At 36.3% G+C, this 25810-nt stretch overlaps 2 protein-coding genes, 1 long non-coding RNA gene and 1 pseudogene across 4 annotated transcripts; 1 reads left to right on the top strand and 3 right to left on the bottom strand.

Moving 5' to 3' along the window:
* Window positions 1-1965: 1965 nt before the first annotated feature.
* On the bottom strand, window positions 1966-5347 carry LOC113099018 (homeobox protein GBX-1-like). Its single transcript, XM_026264070.1, has 2 exons — window positions 4549-5347; window positions 1966-3189 (listed from the first exon to the last, which is right to left on the bottom strand). Exons 1-2 carry the CDS (start codon window positions 4982-4984, stop codon window positions 2675-2677), a joined length of 951 nt encoding a protein of 316 aa, XP_026119855.1. The 5' UTR covers window positions 4985-5347; the 3' UTR covers window positions 1966-2674.
* An 844-nt stretch (window positions 5348-6191) lies between these two features.
* Window positions 6192-24040, top strand: LOC113099017 (uncharacterized). Of its 2 annotated transcripts, XR_003289262.1 has the most exons (4): window positions 6192-6237; window positions 10323-10378; window positions 16475-16559; window positions 16677-16819. It is a non-coding gene; the product is annotated as an uncharacterized LOC113099017 (long non-coding RNA). The 2 variants fall into 2 exon arrangements; XR_003289261.1 differs by lacking the exons at window positions 16475-16559; window positions 16677-16819 and adding an exon at window positions 23565-24040.
* On the bottom strand, window positions 8800-17120 carry LOC113099015 (ankyrin repeat and SOCS box protein 10-like; annotated as a pseudogene).
* On the bottom strand, window positions 22309-23559 carry h2bk1 (H2B.K variant histone 1). The gene is made up of 2 exons (XM_026264069.1): window positions 23368-23559; window positions 22309-22649 (listed from the first exon to the last, which is right to left on the bottom strand). The coding sequence occupies exons 1-2, from the start codon at window positions 23482-23484 to the stop codon at window positions 22413-22415; spliced, it is 354 nt and encodes a 117-aa protein (XP_026119854.1). The 5' UTR covers window positions 23485-23559; the 3' UTR covers window positions 22309-22412.
* Window positions 24041-25810: the final 1770 nt, after the last annotated feature.

The following is a 25810-nucleotide window of genomic DNA, read 5'->3' as shown; positions in this document are numbered from 1 at the left end:
TGTGTCAATCATCAACCAGTTTGCAGGTGTGACTCCTGTATTCCGTTCACACACAGAACAGTGATTAAGATTAAATTCTCTTGTCATTTTTGTGTATGTGGCCTATGATAGATTTCTACTTTGAAAACCAGATATATATCAAATGTACTATATGAATGTGTGTTATAATTCATGCTGTTTAGTTTTCATATTATACTCCTGTACATAAATTTAACCTTACATTTCTGTTGCTCAAACTAGCAACGCCAAAGGTCTTGGGTTTGATTCCCAGGAAACACATGAGTTGATCAAATGTTATATTGAATCAGTGTAAGTCGCTTTGGATAAATACATCTGCTAAATGCATAAATGTAAATAGCTTACCTTCATGCAAAGCATATTTTCAGCATTGCACTATATGTTGATGTAGTCTGTGAACAGACTGTAGTGACTGAATGAGACTCAACCCCTGGAACGAAGAGAGAGAGAGAGACCCAGCGTGGTCTTTTGCTCTCTCCTGTAATGATTGATGTTGAAGTTCATTACAGTGTGTTGGATATGACCAGTGTAATAGAGCTCCATCACTCTCATCTGAGACAGCACGGCCTCCCAAAGAGAGACAAATGAGTCCCGTGCTCATTAACAAAAAACCTCTCTCTCTCTCTCTCTCACACACCACACACACACACACACACTCTTTCTCTCTCTCTCTTTTAGATGACCTGCACTGGTCATCATAGATTCTAATGATTGTTGTCTACTGCTTTGGGTCAATGTAAGTCTTTCTCAATTATGTTGTATAAGTGTGCTTTCATATTCATGTCTCTAATTATATAAGTAGGCCCTACTTAACGGTGAGACTTTTAAGTCACAGTTAGGAACAAATAAGCTAAGTTCAGACATGCACATTAGCTGAATTGAATACTTTTTTTTTTAGTATATTGGAGCATGAAGGTTGTCATGCAAACTGTGAATTTTAAGTATTTTCCTCATGTGGCTATATAGTCCCATTTAACATTATAATTAATGTTTCACAGGCTAAACGGTTAATGTTCATGTCAAAGTCATCCAAATTGAATATCTGCATAAGTTTATGTTGAATGGAAATATAGACTGCAGATAATACATGTTTTGTCTTTTTTTTAAGAAGGCCAAAAGAAATGATTCAGACCAAATAATGCTCATTTAAAGAGAAGAGATGTGGAAGGCTCAAGCTTCACAATGCTTACACTTTCTGCAAAATAAAATAAATCTATGTTCAGTTTTAACCAGAAGGATAATAATTGTACCCCAAGGTGTCTTGACGCTGATGACAGATGTGCTCTGTTACCTGTTCAAAATGCATCAAATAAAGTAAATCTGCCAGATGTAAAGAAGAGGTAAGACACATTTAAAGGATCCACAACTATTTCTAAGAAAAGAAAATAGGGATCTAAGTTGTGACCTGCGCATTAAAATGATAAATACCCTGGAAAGAGATATTGCAAAATGAACATTTCCTGATATTATTTATTTTTTCTTAATATATAAAGTTTCAACAATGGACAGTATGTATGTATGTATGTGTATACATACATTATTGTTATATATCAATTGTATATAATAATTCAATTTGTATGCTTATTATTTCCTTATATGTTTACTAAACTATGGTCATTGTATAATTAATTATTATTAACTGGACTTTGTAGTTAAATTAGCCTACATTTATTTTAAGGACGAGTAAATAAATAAATAAATAAACAAATAAAAGTGATCAAATAGTTGCCAATAAATAATTGCCAGTAGACACTTTAGGATAATGTTTGGTATAAAATATATATCAGTGAGTCAATGACTTGGTCAGTAATTCATTAATTCGTTCGCAAAGAGACAAAAACTAAAACAGCATTTAAGAAGAACCAACATGCAACTCTGAACAGTTTTATGCAACCATATTGCACATTTATTGTGACGTCGATGGGAATATATCACTCTGTCATTGTGTTCTTGAGCTTATTTATTTCCATCACCGGCTTTTTTTTTCACAAAGAACTTGGTGGAGATTCCGCCTCTAAGGGACAGAAATGCTTTAAGAGCACATGCAAAAATGGTCGAAACAACGAGAACGGCCCGTTAAAAATCATACGGGAAAATAAGACAACAAATGGCAACATGCAAAAACTCACTTACAGCAACTTATAAATACTTATTTAAAAAAGAAAAGGTCTCTTTACAGTCTGGTATAGTGCACATTTGTGTCGCATGGACACATTTAATATTTACAAATGTACAAAATAATAAATTAGAAATAAAGACATTTTAGAGGAGAGAAGGAAAAGAACAAACCTGAACGTAATGTCGATATTGAACAGATATAAAAGTCGATAACACCTTAAAATAACTGTTAAATGCTTAACAGGTCACGTGTTAGCCTACGTTTAAATATCATAAACTTTGATTCATATAGGCTATTCAGAATTGAATGTAGGCTATATATAGCCTAAACCCGTTAAGCATTTAACAGGACACTTGTTTTTAATTGATGAAAGTCGACAAAGTGTTACCTAAAAGTCACTGAACATCCTTCTAGATACAAGAATTGTCTCCTTTTAGGTGTGCTTCATGCATCTGTAGTGTGTGACCCCTGACCTGTGGGAACGTGGGTCATGTAAATGTTCGTTTGGTGAGTTCAGGGTCACTTTCATTGAGGAGTTCATGGCCTGCTGCCCGGTTCGATCTGTTGATGTTGACTCCGCACCGTGAACCTGTTGACATGCACGGGAATGGGCACCACGATTTTGGGGTTCCTGACGGGCTCCCCGGATCTGTTGTTGACGTTCCCGGCTTTGATGCGTTTCCATTTGGCCCTGCGGTTCTGGAACCAGATTTTGACCTGGACCTCGCTGAGTTTGAGCGCGTGCGCGATCTGAGAGCGCTCGGTGAGGGACAGATACTTCTTACAGTGAAACTCCTTCTCGAGTTCCAGCAGCTGCTCGCTAGTGAAAGCAGTCCTCCTCCTCCGGCTCTTTCCCGCCGAGCTGCCCGGCGGTAACGCGTCCTGTGAGCCGCCTTTGAGTTTACTTTTCTGGGACGCTGAAGCGCAGGTGTTCCCGTCGGAGAAGCTTTCGTTCTCGCTGTCGGCTGAACTGTCCTCCCTGTCACTGCACGCGGCCTCCGCTGATTTCAGGTCCAGTTTCTCATCATCTGAACTATAGAGTTTGGTCTCGCCTGAAAAGAATGAAAATGAAGACATTAATCATTACAAATATTCCACACAGATTTGTGCAGTTCAAAAGACAAAAGTGGGATTTAGGTGAAACATTTCGACACTCTAAAATCTAAGTTTAACTAATAGTTAGGCTAAATTGTGAAGAGTCATTTTTGACATCCTCGAAATAATTGGGATGTATCAAAAAAAAGAGAAAGAAATAGAAATAATTAGAAATTAGAAATAATTCGTCAAATTCTCTAACAAGATTTAAAAAAATGTTAAGTGCACTAGAACATTAACTAGGCTATTTATTGTTTGATTTCAGCTTGATTCAATAGACATTATTCCATAAATATCCTAAAAAAAACTTAATATAATCTTACAATTCTAAAACTGACTTTTACATTTATAACTGTAAAGCGTCAACCTGCGAGTTCATTGCATGTTTTCGATGACGAATGTTTTAAAATATGGTGTTTAAACTCGAAAGCTCTAGTAGAAATGACAGTAGGCGTTTGTAGCATGTTTGATGGAGAAAATATATATTTTATAATAGTTATGAAATAATAAAACACTGTGCTGAAACTACAGAATAATTGCTTTTGTTTATACCGTCTGCTTTGTGATTCAGTCTGCTCTTTAAAATATCTAATACTGCAGGAATTATTTAGAAATATCACAAAATATTATTCTTAAAACCCAAATCGTTTTTTTTAGCATTGTTTCGAAACTCTCCAGTGACAGGAGTGAAGGCCTGTGCAACCTGAATAAAAAACAAATGACAATAGACGTTTTCAAGCTCTGATGTGTTCATTTGTCTTTCGATAATTCTATGAACTCCAAAAGAACAATGACAGATGATAAAATGCACTGTTATTCCAGCACACAAAACGACTATTTTAAACAACGTTGGTGAATTTTCATTCAAAGGCCATTGCCTTTTTTTTCTTAACTTTCAAAGTGGCATGACATTTCTTACTGAATGTAGGCTACAACCATCTTAAAGTCCATGCATAAGGCTTTTATGGAGTTCCACATAGTTAAAAAAAAAAGTTCCTGAATTATTTTTTGCGGCCCTTTATGTTCACCAAAAGCGCATCATTCTTATCAAAAACTATATATATATATAAAATCGTTTTACATTTACATTAAAAGTTATTTTACTTCGCATATTGGTTTATAGGTTTATATCTAACTCAACAGTTGCAGATTCCTAAAGAACTAGAGAATAAAAGTTTGTTGTGGAACTTTCGGCGTCAGCCCGTAAAACCCTTTGGGTTCTAAACAGAACGTTTATTTTGAATGAGTGCAGTTCGAACCTTTTGCGCTCGTAATTAAACCACCTGTCAAAGTGAGAGTTCGTGTCTGGTGCTCACCTGCAACCGCCTGAAAAGTTTCCGTGAAATTGAGGAGTTCAGAGCCCTTGAGTTCGTCATGCGGGCTCTCCTGCCGGTTCATCCCCGTCCCGTCCGCGCCTAACCGGGGTCCCGGCATCTCCTGCGGGGGATAGAAACTATCTGGAGGGTCCGAGAAACTGGGCAGGGTGGTGGTGAGCGCCACCATGGAGGGCATTCCCGGCCCCAGCCCCGCGCAAAAAGTGTTGGTCAGGCGCCCCGCGAACGATGCCAACGGCGCCAAGGGAGGGATGCCCGACGGTAACGACGAATGAGACAGGGCTTGTGGAATCATAAGCGGTCGGTATGGCATAAACATCGGGTAGCCCGTGTAGAGCAGGTGGCCCGGCCGGGGCTGTGGAGTGCCAATCAAAGAATCAATGGAAAACGCCGTGCCTGGACCGCTCGGTCTCTGCATGGTGAACTGCGCGCGGGCTGCTCGTATAAATCCCGTGCACTGGCCTTCTGAGACAAATCACCCGAATGTGGTCCACGGTTATCCTGATGGTGCTGTAGGGTCCTCGCCGTCCAACTGACTGAGACCTGATGCGTTTTTTTGTCTGGAGCTCTCAGTGTCTCAGCCTCTGTTTGTCACATACTGAGACATAAACACACACGCACAGCCCTCTCTCTCACTCTCTCGCGCACTCCCTCTCTCTCTTTCTCTCGGTTATCATCAATACAAGAGGATAGAAAGGGGAGTTGCCCTGGAGACTCATCCATCTTCCTCAAATTACGCTTCATTTCCTTATTCAGTCCCTGACTTTTTAGGCCGCCTAGAGAGAAGGGGGGTAGTTTCCCAGTGGGTCAAGTCCCCTCCTCTGGAAAGCGACTGCGCTGACCACACCAACCCAATCAACTATTATTAATTTTGATTGATGATAAGTAATTACTTTGTATTCAAGGGAAGATATATAACAACGGTTCTTTTGTTGATTCTTTCAGAGGCCGATGGCATCGAGTCGTGAGGGCGGAGAGGCAGATGTTTGGCCCTCTTGTGAGAGAGACTCTTTTCTATTCTGTTGGGAGAAAGAGTGAATCTGGCCGACAATTATCCCCAAGAGAGAGATTTCACTGATGAAATGACGTTTGAATGTAGAGATCTGTGTGAACTCCTGATCAAATTGGGAGGAAATTACAAAATATGGCTATAAATATCTATATCTGTTTATAGATGGGTTTTCTAGATGATGAAAATAAGAAATGTCTACATTTAGTTGAACAAACATATCGAGTTCTTGGAAAAGCAATTTTATATAGACTAGCTAGGCTATTAGTTTAACCTTTAAAAAAAAGTGTATATACAACTTTATACATTTTTGTCAAAATAACTTTTTTTATATTGGCTACATATGATTTTTAAAAGTCAGGAATAGGGTGAGAATTTTGGGAGGGCCTGATCCTCCTAATTACACTTTGAACCTCCCTAAAGTCAGTCAAAACAAACGGTGGGGGGATTCTGGGATGTGAAATGTAAAGTATCCTATACATTTGTGTGGAAATGTAAAATGTATACATTTCAAACGCGTTTTCAAATAACGTTTCAGTCACTACAGAAGTTCAGCAATGGCGCGAAAATCGCTATCGCGTTTGCCTGAGGGGGTAACCATAGCAACAGAAGGCAGCGCGAGCGCTTTCCGTTGTGACCCAGGCAGAACTTCGACAAAACAAGTAGGCCAACTGTCATTTTGTATCACTTTGTTCAATATTTTGTATGTATATTGAAATTTTATAACAAAAAAAGTTTTGTTTAGATGGCTTCCGTCATGTTTGGGATGTAGGGAGGCAAAAAGACCGATTAAATCCGTAGACGTTGTAAACAGATTTACATATAACGTTAGTAACTTACATTTCTGACAGAAATTCCCTGAAAGTCACCCAATAATTCATGAATATCAATAAGTTTTTTCATTGGACCTCAACAAAACCTGTCTTTTTTTATTAAAAATGTATTTTTGAAATTTACATTGACCCCCTGGGGGTTCAAGTAAGTTAGTCCTATCTTAATTCAGCCTTTTAAAGAGACATTTTTATTTTTTCAAGCTCTGGATCATATCAAAATGACTGCAGTTCATAAATCGAAAACGTGTTTATCATAACAGATGTTCAAGTCATTGTATGAAATCAATTTTAATGTATTTTTAAAGATCCACAACAAAAAAGAGCTTCAGATATTTAGAGGAAAGCTCTTTGGTTGAAAATTACAGATAATTTGACAAGATGTTAAGTAACGTTACACAGAAAATTAAGAAGGGCCAGACTTTAAGAGAAAAAGTAACCAATTCTATCCGTTAATGGTTGAGAATCTAATTTCGATTTTAGGAGAAAAATAATAAAAGGAAAAAAACAAAGAAAAGGGGTCTAAAATTGTACCCTCTGAGCGGTTTCTCTTTCCCCGCTAAGCATTAATTTAATCGGAGATCATTTTACCGTTTAAATGCCAATTCACTTCTGATGATGATTAGGCGCTATTGAGTCCTGCGGGGCGCGAGCTCTCCAACTGGCCGTCTGATTGCGCGAGGACATAAACACATCACCTCCGACTCTGATTAGCGATGGAGGACCCACAGATGCTAATTATTCTTATAATTGCAAATGACTCCATTCAGGAGCAGTGCTCTTTGATCTATTGAAACCAGACAGCGTTCTCTCTCCCTCTCTCTCTCTCACGCTACTGAATGGGATACAATCAGAGGCCCCCTCCTCCTGGTCATCTTATATGAGACTTTTATCAAAGATCTGCTCGCAGACAATTGCGAATAACCTTTGTTCTTCAATATATGTTACTACTACACATGAAGACAGAAATCACAAACCAAGGCTTTATCTTTGACGCTTTGTATCCGAATAGTGCAGCGTTATAGGGAAAACATATTTTATTGCTAAACTATGCTGTGATTGCAGTGATCTGTGTGTGAGGATATTACAGGAATATTAGCACACCAGGTCAGAATATGCATAAAGTTGACATTTGAATAATAAAATGTCAAAGGTGCACTTCACCAGCATCCAACCTAATAATAATAATAATAATAATAATAATAATAATAGGTATCATTAATAATAAATATGTTATTACAATCCAACCACAATTATTATTATTTAATAATTTGTTGTGGTAAATCTTTTTACTTATATGTCCATTGCATTGTATTGCAGTTTTTTTAAGATGACAGGATCATTAAACACTTGAGGCCCTCACATTGTCCCCTATTATTCTGCGCTCCGCCTTTACTTCTGCTTACCATTCAAGTGCATGCTTCTTCATGACATAATCATATCACATAATATGTCCACATATCTCTGCGTGGCTAGAGGATGTCGCTCCTTTCTCAGAGTTGATAATAGCTTGTAACAAAAATGAACGGGATGCATACTTGTGGAGCTTAACAGTTTGAAAATAATGTAATCAGTAGCTTTCATATCGAAATAGTTTACATCTAAAAAAGAATTCACTGACAGAGACAAGCCCCTTTTGCAACGGATACCTTCTTGTCCAATCATGACCTTACAAATGTTGAATATGAATGTCAAATCACTGAATTGTAATGTTTCAGCAAGCTTTTCTTTTGTCCTCTGTTAATATAAATTATGGCGTGAAAAAGGATAATGAGAAAATGTAAGGAAAACCTCAGTGTAGGTAAGCAAATCAGTCAAACCAAGCACTTAAAAATTGACAATTTGATAAAATACAACAGAACAATCGAACCTTGCCTTCCTGAAGAATGCTTTTTATATAATTTAAATCAGTGTTTGAACATATTTACTGGAAAATACTTAAATGCATTTATAGCTAGCCCACTAATCAGTAAGATTTGAATGTAGTGCATAAATTGATACATTAGTAAATTAGCTAAAATTAATTTGTTACATTAGTAAAAATACATTTTAAAAATTTCATTTTACAAGAAAATGAAAACATTAAAGCATTCGGAATGTTACTTTTAAATAGTTTCCATTCAAAATTCCATTCAATTTTGCATGAAATCCCATGAGTGATTTGATTGAGAACTTTCAAATTCAGATTCCACTTGAGCTCTATGGCGCCCCAGTGTGGTGGTTAATGTTATATGTGTTGCACTGGATAGGCTTTATGAACTTTATACAGACCTTCTGCATCCTCCTCCTCCTGTTTTATTCTTCATAAACATCCTTTTATCCTCTTTCTAAATGCATTATGATAGAATTCAGTAATAATAAAACACATTTTACATTGAAAGTCTCACTCACAGATTGGCATTATAAGCATCACCACCATTTATTGATTCCCTATAAAGATGCCACCTGATTATATCATCTTTATTAAAGACAGGACAGTTTTCCAACACAAATCAAATCAGAATCACACAGAATAAAGCAAAACTCAATCACTGCATGCTTATAATTTATGTTTGTGGTCTTTGTCAGTGCATATAGTCTCTGAATGCCAGCATTAGGTAATTTTTAAGAAAGGTTGGTAGACCCAGTCTAGGGACCACGTTGTGCAAGCGACCTTGTAGAAATGTTCGGAGTCTGTGACGAGCCAGATGCTGTAGAGATCGAGGAGTCTGCATCAGTGCAAACAGAGATTCGTAGAATTCCCGGTGTTTCTGTGTGAAAACAGTATACTTAATATATATTATGTGGTACTGTGAGAACAATATTTGTTTGTTTTTTGGAAGATTTTTATTTTATTAAAATACATTTTTAGCATTTACTTAAATATTTATCACATTATATATATATAAGTCAAAAGTTTGACATTTTCTGACCTGAAACACCTCAGGAGGTACAGATTCTACCCAGGCTTCTGTGATTTTGAGGCGGTCGTATGCGTTGAAGAGCACCTCTATTGTTCTTGGAGATGTGCAGCAATATTTCAACACCTGCGCAGATATATTACAAAATAAAGCCATCATATTACAAGAAAAAACAAACAAACAAACAGGGAAAAGAAACTATATCAAATAAGAATCTAGTCTTTTTTTCATCTTGTTTATAGTGGTTTTATATTTAAAAAAGAAAATATATTTTTAAATATATGAATTAAATATTTTAAAATGTATTCTAATGCAAAGCTGAATTTTCAGCATCATTGCTCCAGTCTTCAGTGTCACATGATATTTCAGAAACCATTATAAAATATTGAAATGCTGCTCAAGAAATATTTTTTATTATTATCAGTGTTGAAAACAGATCCAAATTTAATGTTCTTCAGCAACCGATTATGCTGTGAATCAGATCTTATTTTGCTAATAATAACTAAAATGATAAAGAACCGCTATCCTGAGTCTTTTGCAGTAACAGTTGAAGGAAGCTGGTCATAGCTGAGCAGCTTTTTGTCAGTTTCCACCTGGTGCAACAGCCCCACCTGTGTTGTGGAGGTCAAAGGTGGAAAGTTGTATTTTTGGGAGAACATTACATGGAATAATTAACTACTTGGGCTGATGAACAGATTGGGCCCCCCTCTGGGGGATTGTGGGGAATTTCTGCAATTACTGCTAATTAATCTCCTATTAACATTTGCCTCGTTAAGACTCAGGCAATTTATTTGGCACAAGTGGGACTCGTTGGATGCGTGGTATCAAGTGTTTTTAACTGTGCGCTTTTGAAAGACAGAACTGAACCCATCTGAAAGTAATTATTTCTGTATTTGTGACAAAGAAAGGATCATATGCTGCTTGCGGTGAACTTTAATGATGGTTTTGAGTTCATTTATTTCTATATATTAGATCAATAGTTTAAATATCTGTGCTAAAGAAAACTGTAATTTACAGATTACAGAAGGATGCCTTCTTGAAATGTGGGTTCGTTCCTTACAAATGGCAGAAAGGTTAGTATCCAGTTCAATTTGTTCTTAAAAGATATATTTCAAGCCAAAAAAAAAAAAAATCATTATTTACCCACTCTCATGACATTCCATGACTTTCTTTCTTTTGTGGAACATAAAAGTAGATATTTTGGAAGTCAATCTAGGGTGCAAACAACATTGACTCATTGTATAGACTATTATTTAAAAAATATTTGTATACATTTATTTATAGATTTCAAATATATTATTGAAATAAGTAATACATGGTTTGGAAATGATATGAAAGTGAGTAAATGATGACCATTTTAATTTCTGGGTGAACTTTAATGTTTTTGCTGTTATCAGCTGTGTTCATACACAAATCTATTTCATTATTTAAAATGTCAGTACACTGACATCTACTTTACCAGTCATCACTGGACTCTTTCTCTAGGTTACATGCTGCATTACATTCATTTCGAAAAAAAGTATGATATCACACAAATATGGTGGCACCCTGTGAGGTAATAATAAATGTACTTAAATGTACTTTTTAAATCATACATTATTTAAAATTCCTACTTCATATGATAGTAAAAGTTTTAGAATTTTTTTTTATTATAATTTTTTACCAAAACAGCAAAAATAATAGTAAACCTGCAAAACATATCCTAGCAATGCACAGCATAACCATAATTAGCAATTTGGTTGCTACAGGCAACTTATTTGTTGACAGTTAATCAAATGCAAATTAAGAGTTGCCGCTTTGTTTTGACTTGTTTTGTTTTGTTTGTCAGGACACTTTATTGTCAGACGTCAAAAATAGCATACACTAACATACACATTTTGGCATTGGGGATATTCTTAAAAAAAATATATATATATGTTTTTGACAGTCATCTCTTATGCTCACCAAGGTTGCATTTATCTACTAAAAAATGGTACGATAAAACTGTGAAATATTAATAACTGTTTTCTGTTTGAATATATTTGAAATGTAATTTATTCCTGTGATGCAAAGTTAAATTTTCATCATCATTACTCCAGTCTTCAGTGTCACGTGATCCTTCAGAAATCATTCTAATATACTGATTTGCTCCTCAAGAAACATTTCTTATAATTATCAATGCTGAAAACATTTATGGCCCTTTATATTTTGTGGATACCATGGTGTAATTTTAAGTATATTTTGATGATTATAAAAGTAAAAATTATTGACTTTGCTTGAATGAATAAATAAATAAATAAATTTAAGTAAGTAAAAAGTAATAAAAATATTACTGAACCCACCATATTAAATAGTACTGTATTTTGAAAGATCAGAATTTAAACAGAATTTAAAAATAATTTGGAACCAGTCATGAAAAATCCTGATTAGATAATTAAACAAATAGTCAAAATAAGAATAAAACATAGAACATTAAAGATAAAAAATATAGAGAAATATATGAGAAATATAAAAATGAGTGACACGTTAGAATAGGGACCACTAACTAGTAGCAAGCTTATTATTACCAGACTGGCTGTTTATTAGTACTTATAAAGCACAAATTCAACATCCCTAATTATAATTTAACAATTACTGTACTAACTATTAGTATGCAGCAAATTAGGAGTTTATTGAGGCAAAAGTCATTATTTTTATTATTGTTCTTGGCGAGAATTGGACCTTAAAATAAAGTGCGACAAAACATTTCAGTATATCCAGCAAGAATGTGACTATTAGATAAGGATTTTATTCCTAGTAAGACTGCTTCAGAATTTTTAAGGAACGTTAGACATTTCTTGACTAGGTTTAAGAATATAATGAGACTTAGAATGGAAAGCGCTCTCGTCCAATCCTGACCTTGGGCAGAGCTCCAGGCCACACCCTGATGGATCCATAATTGAGAAGAGCCTGTACAATCCTCTCGGGCTCATGGTCAGTCTTGTAGGCCACCACCTTCAGGATGTTATGCATCGGTGCGTCGCCACCATAATCCATTTCATTGACCAAGGCTTTATACTTCAGCAGCAGATCCACCACGTCAGGGATGGCGTTCTTACACGCCTTGTGCAGTGGAGTCTGCTTGTCCACGTCACTGATATGTATGTCCGCCCCAGCAGATACCAGCATGTGGCAAACACGGCTGTAGCGCTCCAGAGATCTGCAGTCCTGAGGCTGGGAGCAGGCGGCATTCAGTGCTGTGTTTCCTTCATCGTTTTGTAGGTTAAGTGCAGCTCCGTGTCGTAAGTAGAGCTCCATGTGATCAGGAAGGCCATGGCGGGCCGCTACATGAAGGGGTGTGTCGTTATCATCCAAGCTCTGAGCGCTGATCAAAGCACCGAATGCTAGTAGATGTTTGGCACACCTGAAAACATGTCAAGAACTTCAGCCAGGCTCTATTACATTCTGCATAAGCAATATACATTTTTTAGGATATAACTTACTCAGCAAAGTCAAGTACACTACTGATCAAAAGTCCGGTATAATAGTTTTTTGTTTTTTGTTTTTATAATTTTTTAGCGTTTATGCTAACAAAGGCTGCATCCATGATGGAAAGCTGAATTTTCAGCATCATTACTCCAGTCTTTAGTGTCACATAATTCTTCAGAAATCATTGTTATATACTGATGAAGCACTCAAGAAACATTTCTTATTTTTTTCAGTTGAAAACCGTTGTGCTGTTTCATTTTTTTTTTTTTTTTTTACAGAAAACAATAATAAACTGTATTTGAAAAGTTTGGGGTACGATGGGATGTTTGATATGAAATGAACTTTCTACTTGAAATAAACTAAATAAACTTTCCATTCATCAAAGAATCCTAAAAAAAATGGATTACATTTTTTCACAAAAATATTATACAGCACAACTGTTTTCAGTTTTTATTCATTGCATATTTTACTGATTTCTGAAGGATCATGTGACAATGAAGACTGGAGTAATGATGCTGAAAATTCAGCTTTACATCACCGGAATAAATTATATTGTAAAATATATATTCAAATAGAAATCTGCTGTTTTAAACTGTAATAATATTTCACAATATAACTGTTTTTGATCAAATAAATGCAGCATTGTTGAGCACAAGAGCCTTTTTTCAAAAAACATGAAACAAATTGTTATTATTCCAAACTTTTGTCCAGTAGCGTACCTTCATTTCAAGTGTCAATCTGAAATCACCGAATTCACCACAGGATTTCCTGTAATTGCTGTAAACTGAACAAGCACTTACTCAAGTGAATCGAGTTCAGTGCACACGTGCAGGGGCATCTGGCCGTCTTCATTGGTTGCGTTGGGATTGGCTCCGTGCTGCAGCAACAGCTTGACACACTCGGGCTGGCACTCCTCACAGGCCTCATGCAGGGCGGTGGTGCCCCCAGGTGCCAGGTCCACTCGAGCGCCCCTCAGGAGGAGATGCCGCAGACATTCGGTGAAACCTCGGCCAGCGGTGATGTGCAGTGGCGTGGTCAGCTCTTGTTCATACGTCAATGACCACAGTCCTGAAAAAATACGATTTATGAGATTATCTGAAGATTCAGATATTCAGTACTATAGATGGTCTGAAGCTTTATTTCATTTTCAATCAGGAAATCATGAACAGGCCTGGACAGCTTTAATATTTTCGCTTAGTTTATGTGGATGGCATTCAATGAGCAGAAAATATCTGCAATTTAATGTATCCATTTATTTATGAACATTTTTCTAAATGAAATATTTTTTAAGCCATATCCAAACCTTATGTGGATGTTTTTCATCATTCAGGATACAGTGTGACTATAATTTCAAATTCAAAGTGCAGTAGCATTTGTTTCTTTTGCAGTTATCATTTTTGTGGTCAGTATCAGTAAGTTTCATTGGAACAAACATAAACACAAACTCATAAAAAGACCCCAAGACAACCTCAAAGACACAGTCGGGGAGGGTGCAATAAGAAGAGAGCAATTTATGTGTAACCGAAACACATAGGGGAACAAATAACTATGACAGCAGGTGAGTCTGACGTGGAAATACTGGAAATGAGGATGTGCTAGTGTGACAAAGTTTGAGTGCTTGTGTACGTGCATGGGAATGTCTACACTGATGTAATGAACTAAATGTGCATGACAAGAAAGATCCTTGAGAACAGAAATTAATCACATTTCAAATTGTTAACCAATTTTAAACTTGCCATTTTGTATTATCTGTGCTAGTTATTAATTTTAGTCAGGTTTGAGATTTCACCCCAGTTTAATATTCTTATTTTCATACGAATAAGATGCCTTATCATTCTATCTACTTCAAAAGTTTGAAACATAGTAAAAAAAAAAAAATGTAAACATTATTTTTTCATCATTTCAGGGAATGTAATTTTCCGCAGAACCTGAAATTGAACAAAAGTCTTTGCACTGACACAAAGCAATAAATATTTAATGAGGTTTGCATTGTCTAATTTATGATTGACAGCCACTCACTGGTTAAACAACATAACATTCCAGAAACACACATTTGGCATCACAATTTTTAATAACCTGCTCAGGAAGTCTAAAATATGCTAAACTGCATTCAAAATTACAAGTGAGAAGTTACTTAGTCTTAACGTTAGGTTAAAAATGGCCTCAACCTGGGGTCAAAAAATGACATTGAATCAGTTTTAAACTGGATGGAAGGTCTAGATTTAAAGTTTTAGAAGTTCTGTTGTTTCATTTTGAATTATTTTTTGAAAGCTTTGCATTACAGGAATACATTATTATGCATAGAAAGAATTTTAATAATATTTCACACTATTACTGTTTTTACTGTATTTTTGATCAAATAAATACAGCCGTGGTGAGCATAAGTCTGTCTGTCTGTCTGTCTGTCTATATATCTGTCTGCCTGTCTGTCTATATATCTGTCTGCCTGTCTGTCTATCTGTCTGTCTGTCTGTCTGTCTGTCTGTCTGTCTATATATCTGTCTGCCTGTCTGTCTATATATCTGTCTGCCTGTCTGTCTATCTATCTGTCTGTCTATCTGTCTGTCTATATATCTGTCTGTCTGTCTATCTGTCTGTCTATGTATCTGTCTGTCTGTCTGTCTGCCTGTCTGTCTATCTGTCTGTCTATATATCTGTCTTTCTGTCTGTCTGTCTATCTGTCTGTCTGTCTGTCTGTCTGTCTGTCTGTCTATCTGTCTGCCTGTCTGTCTATCTGCCTGTCTGTCTATCTGTCTGTCTATATATCTGTCTTTCTGTCTGTCTGTCTATCTGTCTGTCTGTCTGTCTGTCTATCTGTCTGCCTGTCTGTCTATCTGTCTGTCTGTCTATCTGTCTGTCTGTTTTTTTTCATAGCTTTTTTTGAGTGTATAGTTTTACAGTTTTGTTATTTCAATACATAAAGTTACTAATTGAAAATTAGAACATTTTCCTTTCCAAGTATAGGTATCACATATTTTAAGTTTCTGTTGTTTATTTTTATTTATTGTAATTAACAGAAATGTTTTAGGGTAAAAAATAAATATAATAAAAAGAATAATAATTAAAAGAAATAAGTAATCATTTTTATATAATACATCCCTATAAAGCCACACATGCCATTTTAGTTAATGCAACAAAAATGATTGATGTAGTTACAACACAACTACTGTACATTAAACAAAATAATTAAGCAAACTTCATTTTTATGTATTTTAATTAATTAAACAGAATGAAATTCAGTCATAAAACAGCAATTCTGTTGCTTTAGCTCATTTTAATTAAGTAAACTGAACAAGCAGCATCTATTTTGTAGTAAGCAATCTTAACATAATTTCACATTATTTCTAACCCTAACATACTTAGCCCTCTGTAGTTGAACCTGAAGTTCCTCCACTCCTCTATGTTGCTGGTGTCATATATGGCATCTAAGAGATAAGCATATTCTGGGTCATCAACGATACTAATAACAGTGAGGTCATCTCCGACCAGAAGTGCATTCCAGAACTGGAGGATAAGTCCTGATGCCTGAGCCGTCGCGATTACATCGCTGCGATATTTCTTTTGTTTGCGAAACTTAATCTTCGGCCCCATGTGTGAGGTAAAGTGAGGAGCAGGTGCAAATCCAGCTTCTTCTTTGATTGCCCGGGTTAGTCTAAAGACTGGGCACAATGTTGGAGATGATTGCTCTGAATATATTTGCTTAGTCTGTTGCCTGTTTTTAGATATAGTGACTATTTTAAGACCGCCTGGCAAGACCTTTAGAAAGATCCAGAAACCTGATGCTGTCTGGCCAACTAGATCTGAGAGGTAATCAGTTCAAGTAATCACGACAGTCTAAACGGATTTCTAGGAGACAATTGCACAGTCAAACTCAACTCAAACAAACGTGAGTTCTTACCGCTCACTTTTCCATTTGCTCTCCAGCGCATGGCTCCTCCTTGAGGCTGGATGACTAGGTCTGAAGGAAAGCTCTTTCACAGCTTGTACATTTCCAGTGTACAGGGCATTTTGGACAACAGGGTCCCGGCACACCACTGGAGGGTTTCCCATGGTCTGCCTCGAAGACGTGCCCCTGTCCCAGGCTTCTTTCCTCAGCAGGTAGCCACTGAGAACTGGGGCAGCCAGTCTCATCTGGTGCCTTTCCTGCTCTAAAGAGCACAGAGAGCTTGGTTTATACATTATACTCCTTCTAGACATAAAGCTGATTGTGCCTTCACACTAGCTTTTGGTCGAGTCACTAAAAGGCCTGAGATCTTTTAAATGGCCTTCTGCTTCAGCTCTCTGGGCTTGTTTTGATATCTGAGTAGGAACTTGGCCACATGCAAACGGAACTATTTTTACAGAGTCACATGGGTGGGATATTACAGCTACAGTGACTTTCTGTTTGTATCTAAACAGGTCAGCTCTGCAGAAAACCTTTCTATAATAACAGCATTTATGGATACTTTTCAGATTGATATACTGTATTAGGTGCTTCATATACTCATAATTACATTATGTATTCATGAATTATGACGCCAGTGAAAAAATAAAAGTAAAAATATTTGAATTCATTTGATTTTTTGCAATGCATTTCAACCTCTCTGTCAGAGTTATTTCAGAAATATTAATAATTTAATAATTGTCACTCTTTTCATTGGACCATCAAATCAGCATGTTAGAATCTATTTATCCTTTATACCTTCAAAGCATTTTAAATAATTTTCCAAACTTTGTAGCTTTTCTGGTTAATGTTTGCTTATTTTTTATGAGTTAAATTATTTTTAATTTCACTTAATTTCTACATTCAAATTCAAATTGCAATTCTCCATCTTGTTTGCTACCTCAGTTCAATTCAAAATCAGGAACTTTACATTTGAATTTAAAATGCATTCCAGACTCTCGTCTGTTTATCTTTGCATGTTTCCTCAACATAAAAAAATTATCATCATCATAATGCAATAATTACGAATATCATTTCTTAAATGACGATCAGCCATTTCTTTTTTTTTTTTCAGAAATTTCAAGATTTTGGTTTCTTCTAAAGACACTTACTCGCAATGTCTTATCCATATGATAATGACCCTGCCAATAGGAATATAAATGACATTTATTCCATTTTGCAATGCAGTAATAGCTGTCACATTGACTGAAGGCATCAAAAAGTTGCGACTTTGCGAACACACATTACAGGCGAGGCAGAGAATGGGAAGATTGTTTTGCTGCTGGAGTACATCCTTTTAAATGATACACATAATGAGTTTATAATATGCATCTGGGCTACCTCCTCACTACTTTGATGTCTTCCAAATGGCCCGGGTATCATCAGCAAAACATGTAGGCACTTTCCCGCCCCATTGCCTCCCAAATGTATTTTAAATATCATTCCTTGTAACGCAATTATTTAAAACGTTGAACTAAACACTTACTAATGGGGAAAAAAGACAGTGACTTCCATGAATTCATTTCTCAAATGGTGGACATTCAATTTTTGTGGAGGCAGGGACTTTCTCAAGCAAGAAAAAGAAAGAAGTGCATTGAATCAGCACTCCCTCGACTCGTTCGTCTTACTCCCTGCGGACAACACACACGCAACACGCATATACATATGCACGTACGCAGACACACACTCGTTTGTCTTGCTCCCCGTGGATAGAAGATGTCTGTCATTTTGTCCTGCCGTGAGCTTAACAGTGAGGCCATCTGTAGGGTTAAGATGGTCCGCTTGCTGCTGAGGACCGGACTTCCAGAACAGGCTAATGATGGTAACCTTCATCAGTGCAATTAGACAATTAGTTCCTGCTGATTATCTCCCACTTAATACTGCCATCACCACTGCGCCTCATGTTAAAATCATAAGAATACATTGCTGAAACATCTACTTGGCGTGCAACACTAGACGGTACTAATGAATTTACTAATTAAAGGAACAAAGAGCAGACCAAGAATTAGAAATGCAAGCTAATTGGTTGAAACTAATTGATAACAATGAATATTTTTCGAGGAATAACCAACATGATTATGAGCTGTTTGAATGCTGTCTAAATAGTGCCGCAAGCTTTGAATGCGGAAATCCAGAATGCTGGGATGAGAAGAAAACTGCTCTGATGAAGCAAAGACGGATCGGAGAGTATTAGTGTGTGGTTTGTTCAGTACAGTAAACATCCACTGGACTTCATGCAGGAGTCTCTGGCCACTTACCTACAGATGATGTTGCAGATAATCATGTTGATCCTGTTTTGAGGAACCTGGATGAACTATTGCTGAATTCTAAGGAAGTCACAAATCTTTTGGTGGAGAAGGTGGTCATAGTGGTGCAAATACAGTTAGTCTTTCTCACTCATAAATGACCATGAACTGTTTCATAAAAAATAACCTAGTGGTTCCTTACTGTTTAAGACTCATGTCAGCATGAAACAATGGGTATAGCTTATACTCATGACTCAAAGACACAAGTTGAAAAGATTTACTACCAGGGCTGCATTCGTGTGTTTAAAAATTCAGTAAAATCAGCAATATTGTGAAATATTATTGCACATTAAAATAACTAATTTCTATTCTAATATATTATAAAATGTAATTTATTTCTGTGATGGAAAAGCTGAATTACTCCAGTCACATTATCCTTCGGAAATCATTCTAATATGCTTCTATTTTTATGTTATTTTTTTAATGGAAACTGATACTTTTTCAACATTGTTTGAATGAGAAAGTTCAAAAGAACAGTGTTTATTACATTTAAAAAAAAGAAATCTTTAGTAACATTCTAATTTCACTTATGATCATTTTGACGCATCCTTGCTTAACAAAAGTATTAATTTGTTAAAAAAAAAAAAGTTACTGACCCCAAACTTTTGAACAGTAGTGAATTAGGGTGGCAATATGAGCAAATATTGGTCTTGTTTAGTGAGAATATATACTAAAGTATCTTTAAAATTACTTACAAAGTCATTATTCTGAATTGTTCTATCATGTATATCATCCTAGAGGTGAGGCAAGGTGGTGTAGGCTGATATACACGTTGTAATAAGATTGCTCTATCAATACTACAGCAACTTTAATGTGGTACCAGACTGAATCTTCCTTTGCTCTCCTCAAGATTGGGCTCTGTTCAGTTGCGAAACATTAAGTTTGGGGGATTAATTGAATTTCCAAGGCTAAGACTCATCAATATGCCTCAGTAGAGAATATTATATAAAATTAATTTATGCAGCGAGTTTGCCAAAATCGTGAGTCAACGTTGGCGCCGCCATCAAAAGTTAGCTGGCATTATGAGACGTAATTCTTCACGAGACTGGCGTTTATGATAGCCGCATTGTCCCGTTGCTCAAAAAAAGCTGGCAATTCAGTTTTATAGCTGGTTGGTCCTAACGTTTTGAGTAGATTATTGAAATTTAGTAATGAGGTGAAATTTGTAATGAGGTTAGGCCGACGCGCTTGCATTCTCTTTCTGCAAAATTGCTTTCTGTCGTTCTTTTTCGAGCGCCCGGAACCCGCAATGCACAGTGTATGTTGCTCTGTTGATTGTGTACGATCGGGCACCCTCTTCATTATGGCAATTGAGAGGTTCATATTTCAACCTAATAGCTCTCGATAACTTTAACAATTGATCACAACCTCATTTTATTGCGAGCCGAGTTAATACACGCTTCCCTGCCAAGTAGAACATTTTCTAATGATGTACTTGTGCACCAAAACAATGCGGGGCCCAGTGCCTGCATTAGTTACTAATGTCCCCATCCGTAATGTGCTTATACCACCCAAAAGAGAGAGAGGGAGAGGGAAAGAGAAAGAGAGATTGTGTGTGCAGAAATGAAATGAGCGCATGGGGATCTATGAGGAAACCACAAGATCAAGGGGAACATGGTGATGATGACGATAACGCTTAAGACATTGTCATTAATGACACCATCACCCTCGCTGTAATATGTCCATAGACATGCCATCATTAGCATATATAAGATCATCAGTAAGGCTTATGGTAGGAGCCAGAGCCAGAGAGGGAGGGCTGGGAATACGAGATACCATGTCGGGGCCCAGTGTTCCTCAGACTTCCCTGATTAATGAAGGACAAAGCATGATTTGTTTTCACCAAAGCTTCACTGTGAAATACTTCATTGGTCGGCTACTAGACTGTAAAATGGACAAGTTATTATTTCAGCATTTTAAATATGAAAATTAAATTGTATTTAAAGCTACTTATTCTGGTTTATCTAACGCATGTATCTCTCACAAGGTGTGCAAAACCCGAGCTTTGTGTCTTTAACTGTAAATATCATTTCATGTCCATAAATAAGCTTCATAGACACAGGGCGTCATGTTGGAAAATCCAATTACTCCACAAAAATAGAAAATTTGTCCGCTTTTATGTAAAAGTTATTCATTACAATTTGCTAGACACCTTAGGCACGTGTGATTGGTTTGAAGCGACAGTAGCTTGCATATTTCCTATATAGTTAGTTGATAATAAACAAGTATAATAAAACATTATAAAAAACAACCAAAAAGCCAAATGTTTTATAATATATATTATATATATATACACACACACACACACACACACAAATGTACATTATATTAAATTATATAATAATACTGTATGAACATATATTTTTTGATACATACAGATAAAACCAGTATGGCTTGAAATGTATATTTGTGATCTTTTCTCTACATATAATTTAGCTGTCACACACACACTGTGTAGACTGTGTAGGCAAAATATTTTTGTTTCTAAGAATCACGTTTCTAAAAAGCATTTAATTTGAAGTCAGCATGATTAGTTTTGTTTTGTTTGAAACACAAAGACATCTAATTGTTTGCTTTTGTATTTGTCCTGTATAGGTTGTTTGTTCAAGAGATTCAACATTTGTATTAATTTGCTCATACAAATAGTTAACCCAGTGTGGAAAACATACTCGCATGGTATATGAAATTATTGCTCTATTCCATCCTAATCTGAGACTAATTCACTCGCTAACTCCTGAAAAAGTTAATCTTATGAGACTCTGTGAATATTGCTGACGTATTCGTGCTCCAATCTCAATAGTATTACAATGTCTCCATCTAGTGGCAAAAACACATTAGTGATTTCTGCACATCACTTGGTGTAAATGCATGGTCACAGATCCAGAGGGCCCTGGGCTGCATGATATTAAACACTGCAAACTGCATGCTCTAAACTCTAAAACCCTTTATTAAGGATCTTTAGTAGATCAAAAATGCAGCTTTAGACAGAAATTCAGACTTTCCTTGGTCACCAAATCACGTTTAAACGAAGCATACCCAAATTACACATTTGAAATCAGGAATCTTATGCATGACTTCATGTATTCATTATGTATTCACTGAATTCAGTAACTCCATGGTGACAGCACTGGTGGACATTTTTAAAAATAGTCATTTTACTAACAAAACTCATAATGGTGATTCCATGCTTATGGACATATACCATAGAAGTACAATGGAATTCATTGCACATATGGTATAGTCAATCAATCACATTCTCCTCTTTGCTGTGTTTTTCTGTACTGGTTTTCTAATTCAGGATAATGAACAGTTGCACTGATTTTTTTATGTGTGCATTTATTAACACTGAAGAGTGATTGCAAACATGGCCAATTTTACATAGGACTTTTTAAGCTGAAATGCTCCTCCGGCTCTTGGACCGCTCACAGGTGATCACTTGGAGCTGGTGTATTTGGTGACGGCCTTGGTGCCCTCTGACACGGCGTGTTTGGCGAGTTCTCCAGGCAGCAGCAGCCGGACTGCGGTCTGCACCTCTCTGCTCGTGATGGTCGACCGCTTGTTATAGTGAGCGAGCCGTGAGGCCTCTGTAGCGATGCGCTCGAACACATCGTTAACAAACGAGTTCATGATGCTCATCGCCCTGCTGGAGATACCAGTGTCGGGATGAACCTATGGAGGAACGTATAGACACAGATACATAATGATTAAAGGTCACATATTCAGTAGGTTTTAAAAAGGTCATATAAAAGTAGTCAATATTTGAAGTGGAAAAATAAAAAAGATAATTTTAAGTTGTCCTAAGACGAGAATTCATTTTAGTTTTAGGACAACTTTGATGAAAGGTTTTGATCCACTTCAAAATGTTGACTACTGTAGGTTATTGAACTTAAAAATAAATAAATAAAAACACACCACACACCCTCAAGTGATTCATACGTCACGATGACCGTCACAAATGGGGATTCTGATAGGCTCACTTTTTTTTTTGTTATATATTCTATGCTCTTGCGTTTCGTTACATGAGCAAAATGTTGAAATTAAGCCGCGGTTTAGGTCTTTTGGCTACGTTTTATTAGTAAAGGTGGGTCTCTGTTGATTTGCAAGCGGTCATAATTCACGGCATAAAGCCATTTGGTACCTAAATATTTACATTAAAAGGAATGACAAACACTTGGACCGATCAGGCAGAATGATTCTTTCAGACCGGTTCCTTGAATCAGTTCCATCGATACATTGAAAAGATCCGACTCAATATAATGATTCACGAATCGAACGCAGTCGCACCACACGCGGCGTCAAACGCATTTCATCCACTTGAAATACACTCTCGGAATCAGTTTTGTAATTGTTCTCCGATCATCTTTTTTATTTATGAAAACTTTCTCACCTGCTTCAAAACTTTGTAGATATACACTGCATAAGTTTCCCTCCTCTTTGCTTTCCGTTTAGACGGTTTTTTGTCCCCAGGTACTTTACCTTTCTTCTTTGCTCCTTCATTGGACATACTGGATTATTAGTTTTTTTTACTATTAATAACACCGAGCAATGTTTTGTTCTCTCAATGACGTGTTTGCCGCTTGGCAGGTTTTCAGCAGGCCTTCATCAGCCATTTATGACGTATACGGAAGTTTCCACTAATTGGAAAGCATCTGGACTCAATCTGGCGTGGCGGACTGAAGTCAGATCAGCTTTCAGGATATCCAGCAAGTGTTTCAGTCTATTTATTTAGCTTTTTAAGTGTGTAGGCTGTCTCATGTGTCATTGCTTAATTTGTAAAGTTATTTATTTATTAACTAAAGGACAAGAAATACGCAGATAACATTTTGTTAGCTATTTTTCCTCTTGTTTATGGTATATTAGAGATCCCCTGCTACAGAGGCTACTGTCAAAATCGCATAATGAATGCGCTTGGCTTATGAACTTACATTTCCAATTTGATTAATTTAGTCAACTGTGATTTTTGACTAATTATATTCTTAGATGGCAAATTTAGACACTGTTACAAAACATGAAGATTTATTTGTAATTTTCAAGACTGATACTGATGAATTAAACATGAAACCTAGTGACATAATGTTTTTAAATTGTTACAATGTTGTTAAATGTATTAATTCATATTTTATGGTGTTTTGCATTTTATTTCAAAGAAGCAGCTACTCCACAGCATCGTTTGATATCAAGTGTTGTTTAGTTGCATTGCAGGTTGCTTTATGCTGATAGTTTTGCAATATAATTAATGTCTTTGTATGATTTGGTACTGTATTTTGACAAACTATTAATTTGAGGTCATTTTAATGTACATGTGTGTTGTCCCTTTCATCCTATGGTTAAGGAATTTCTTCAAATGATTGACTCGTTTAACCTCACTATGTCGATCACAGAAGCTACTCATAAACAAGGCCATACTCTTGATTTGGTGATTTCAGCAGCTCTCTGTGTCAGTAATATAGAGATTGATGAAATCTGTGTATCAGATCATAAGCCAGTATTGTTTAACACAGTACTCAATACTTCAAAGCTTAATGTTAAATCTTGTGATTGCCAATCCGGTTTGTTACTTCTGCTACATCTAAACATTTCGAAGATGCATTTTTCAGTGATGCTTGCCTTACTGTGTCTTCATTTTCTGTGTGGTAATGTTTTAGATGTAGTTGCACTATTTAAAACTAAGAAACCTAAGTTAAGGTCGCGTCCTTGGCTTAACAAGGATACTTGTGCCTTCAGACAGGATTGGAGGAAAGTGGAAGAAAGATGAGCTCCAAGTATCCTATGAAATTATGAAACGTTGCATGGTGAGCTACCAGCACTCTGTTAAGGCTGCTAGGGAAAAATATTTTTCTAACCTTATAGCAAAGCATGCTCACACAGTCCAAATACTCTGTTTAGTACAATACATAATGTGTTAATTCCAAATTCACTCTCATTTCCTGATGCTACACCTACAATTTGTGAATCATTTTTTAATTTTTATGTGGATAAAATTAATACTATTCGTTCTTGTATCCCCAAATCTGATTTGAACGCACCTTTTAATGACCCATGATCGGCGTGTTTAACTGAGTTTGAGCCTATTTCTTCTACTTTTCTTGTTGAGCTTTTCAATAAAATGAAGCTTTCCTCTTGCTCCGTGGATGTTGTGCCTCCACGTCTTTTTAGGGAAGTGTTATGTGTACTTGAACCTTTTGTTTTAACCATTATAAATAGCAGCCTATCTCAAGGTACTGTTCCATCAATTCTGAAACACGCAGTAGTGAATCCACTCCGCAAAAAAGGCCAGTTCAGATCCTTATATTTTAGAAAACTATCGTCCAATTTCAAAATGACCATTTTTATCAAAAGTAATGGAAAAGATTGTTTTCCATCAATTGACGATATTTTTAAGTGAGAATAATTTGTTAGACTAATTTCAGTCTGGTTTCAGACAACATTAGAGTAAAGAGTCAGCTTTGCTGAAGGTGCTGAATGATCTTTTGCTGGTTGTGGATTCAGTAACTGTGCAATTTTGTTCATTTTTTACCTCAGTGCTGCATTTGATACCATTGATCTTGCTATCTTGCTTGAGCGGTTGAGTAATTGAGTACAGGAATTCAAGGTACAACATTGATTTGGTTTAAATTGTATCTTTCTGATAGATATAATTAGATAGAACATTTTCTGTGGAGATTGGGAATTTTTCTTCCTCTTCTGTACCATTAACTTGTGGTGTACCTCAGGGGTCTATTTTGGGCCCACTGTTGTTTTTGCTGTATTTGCTCCCTTATAGGATCGATTTTTCGAAAACACAATATTCCATATCACTTTTATGCAGATGATACACAGGTGTATCTCCC

The sequence above is a fragment of the Carassius auratus genome, unplaced genomic scaffold (assembly GCF_003368295.1).
Source record: "Carassius auratus strain Wakin unplaced genomic scaffold, ASM336829v1 scaf_tig00216832, whole genome shotgun sequence".
Taxonomy (NCBI): domain Eukaryota; kingdom Metazoa; phylum Chordata; class Actinopteri; order Cypriniformes; family Cyprinidae; genus Carassius; species Carassius auratus.
Note: the sequence above shows the minus strand (reverse complement) of the source record. Positions and strands in the feature narration are given on the sequence as shown.

What these genes read in the sequence shown, in the direction of transcription:
- LOC113099018 (XM_026264070.1), bottom strand. Translation starts at nt 4,984, where the DNA reads ATGCAGAGACCGAGCGGTCCAGGCACGGCGTTTTCCATTGATTCTTTG. An exon ending in AACTTTTCAGGCGGTTGCAG is followed by an intron (nt 3,190 to 4,548) that starts GTGAGCACCAGA and finishes CATTCTTTTCAG; the next exon opens with GCGAGACCAAACTCTATAGT.
- h2bk1 (XM_026264069.1), bottom strand. Translation starts at nt 23,484, where the DNA reads ATGTCCAATGAAGGAGCAAAGAAGAAAGGTAAAGTACCTGGGGACAAA. An exon ending in TCTACAAAGTTTTGAAGCAG is followed by an intron (nt 22,650 to 23,367) that starts GTGAGAAAGTTT and finishes GTTCCTCCATAG; the next exon opens with GTTCATCCCGACACTGGTAT.